The 2,368-nt window shown below is 42.1% G+C and overlaps 1 protein-coding gene across 1 annotated transcript; it reads right to left on the bottom strand.

Moving 5' to 3' along the window:
* Positions 1 to 363: 363 nt before the first annotated feature.
* On the bottom strand, positions 364 to 1,360 carry LOC118333226 (storkhead-box protein 2-like; the record flags this gene model as incomplete). The annotated part of the gene is given in 1 exon segment (XM_035668776.1): positions 364 to 1,360. A coding segment is annotated over 1 exon segment (333 nt), but the record flags the coding sequence as incomplete, so codon positions are not given.
* Between the last annotated feature and the right edge of the window lie 1,008 nt (positions 1,361 to 2,368).

Here is a 2,368-nt window from a genome sequence, read left to right as displayed (position 1 = left end):
ATTTTTCACCAGCCGCCACTGGTATAACACTGACAAATTAGTTACTATTTAGTTAGATGTCAGGTTGATTACCAAGTGCAAGAGACAATTATTTAGTAAATTTTATAAAATAGTTGCTTGCTTGCTTGCTTTTTTAAATGCTAAATGTGGCACATGCCAACGGAATTTCTGACTTTTAGAATGAGCCTAAATGCGACAGAGGAATAGTTCAACAGGATATGATGGTTGATGATGAGGAGTAGAATAAATGTATATGTGCTGCACAATGGTAGTCGTGTCTTATAATATCAATGAAAACACTCACATGCACATGAAAATTAGTCGGCCTAATCCTAAACATTCAGGGGTGGATGTGGAGGCCTTACCCAGGTATTTGATGGTGAATCCCCGTGGCGGATTGAGGGACCTCCGCATCCATCCCTCTCTCAGCACCTCCAGATGGTCCTCCTTCCCCTGTATCAACAGGACATGCTCGTCTATCCATCCAAGAAAGAAGGTCTCGGACACAGCCTCTGTAATCCGCTGGTTCCACACATGTTGCTGCGTATTTTCTGCTTTGAAATCAGCAAAAATCTCATAGCCGGTGTGGTGTCTCGGCAGCTCGTCACTCTCTGATACCCCGACCGCCTCCACAGCCCCGACCCTGGACAGAACTATAGCCAGGGAATGGGGAGCTATCTGCAGGAAAGACTCCATTGTCGCGTCGTCCTTCTAGCTGACTATTGAATGCAGTAATATCATTATATTTACCTATCTGAGACACCGTCAGACTCGATAGGAAGCAAACAGTCCATGTTAGCTAGCAGGGTGTGTAGCTACAAGCTACACTCTGCAGCAGCCGCATAACCTAAAACTGTGTTTCCATGCAGCTAGCAAGCTAGCTCCCTTGACTTACATGAAACCCATCCCGACACGTTTATGTTAGGCTGCGTCTTTTTCTTCGGTCGTAATATATTGACCTGTTTACAGTATTTACTGAAGACTCATGTCGAACGCTGTCCACCACAAACGAGAGATGACATTCGTCATGTTCGCAGTAATGTAAACCTTGCTGTTACGTTGGGTACCTTGAAATATAGATTGCTAGCTGGATGCTAACGTGATAATGAATTAACCTCGGCAACAGATGTGGCGAGTCCCCCGTCTCTCGTGGAACGCCTGTATCTTATCTCGAGAAGGCAAGATCTCTCCGACTGTGAATAATGTCCTGTCTCGCGCACGCTCCGGTGCGGTGCGCGAGAACCCAGCGGATACAGGACTGTTTTATTTGGGTGTTATGGCAGGCATCGTTACTGAGCTGCGTCAATGGAGAGTTAACAGGACTGAAAACACTTTCTTCCGGTCAAATTTTCAAATTAAGATTTTCAACGCAACAACTCCATTGGGAGCAAATACAGTTATAATTCACCACACGGGGTGCTTTTCATGGCAGGGAAGTTTATTATGGCACAACATCGGATTAGGCTACGGAGCCCCACCACCAATCCATTGAAAATTGGGTGATGTTAGGTATGACGTGTCACAAAACACAATTTTCAAAAAAAAAACTTTTATCTTTTGTTAATTTATTTTGTATAGTTGTAGGTTGACAGAGAAGATATTGAATTGTGTGAAGGTGTTTCTTATGGGGTTAAAACAGCGGCATTACATTTTGGCATCGAAAATAAAATGTGGCATTGAAAACGAAACCTGAACTGAAAAACATTGGCATTGAAACGCTTGTATTGGTTCCACTGAAAAAATATATTTTTTTATTATTTATTTTAGTGACATTCTTCTTTTTGTCATTATCACTAGTTTTCAGTTTCAACTTTCTCTTACCGTTTTTTGCTTTGAGGGGAGGGGTAAGGACGGTGTCATTTACATATCTGCATAGCTACTAAAGAGAAAACAGCACTCCTCTTCTGAACCCGAGGTCAGCCGCTCTGAAGCTTCTGATCACACACACAGCAATGGCCTCCAGATGTTCACCTAAAACTCCCAATGTTATGCTGATCTGGCCAAGGTCCATTGGAACAAGTGCAAATTTAGCTAATGTCAGCTATCACAGCTAATGTTAGCTAATAGCCTGTTGTCTGCTCGCTAACTTTAAATTCTATATGATTAAGATATGTAAGATATGTGTACTTGTACTGAATGGAAATATATAACCTGTGTATCTCAACAGACCTCCATTATTTTCAAAGTGTGACCCACCACTTGAGCTTGAGCAGAAAACTCAGTCCAGGTACAAAACTAGAGCTAAAATCAAGAAAACTGTGTTATGGATATCATGGATAAATATGAATGATAACCTGCTTTGGTTTGAGTTTCTAACCTAATTTAGCTGAGGGACACAAATTATGAACAGGCCCGGCCCTAACCAATT

Source organism: Morone saxatilis, unplaced genomic scaffold, assembly GCF_004916995.1.
Source record: "Morone saxatilis isolate NCDOM2014 unplaced genomic scaffold, NCSU_SB_2.0 Contig22, whole genome shotgun sequence".
NCBI classification, from domain to species: Eukaryota; Metazoa; Chordata; class Actinopteri; family Moronidae; genus Morone; species Morone saxatilis.
Note: the sequence above shows the minus strand (reverse complement) of the source record. Positions and strands in the feature narration are given on the sequence as shown.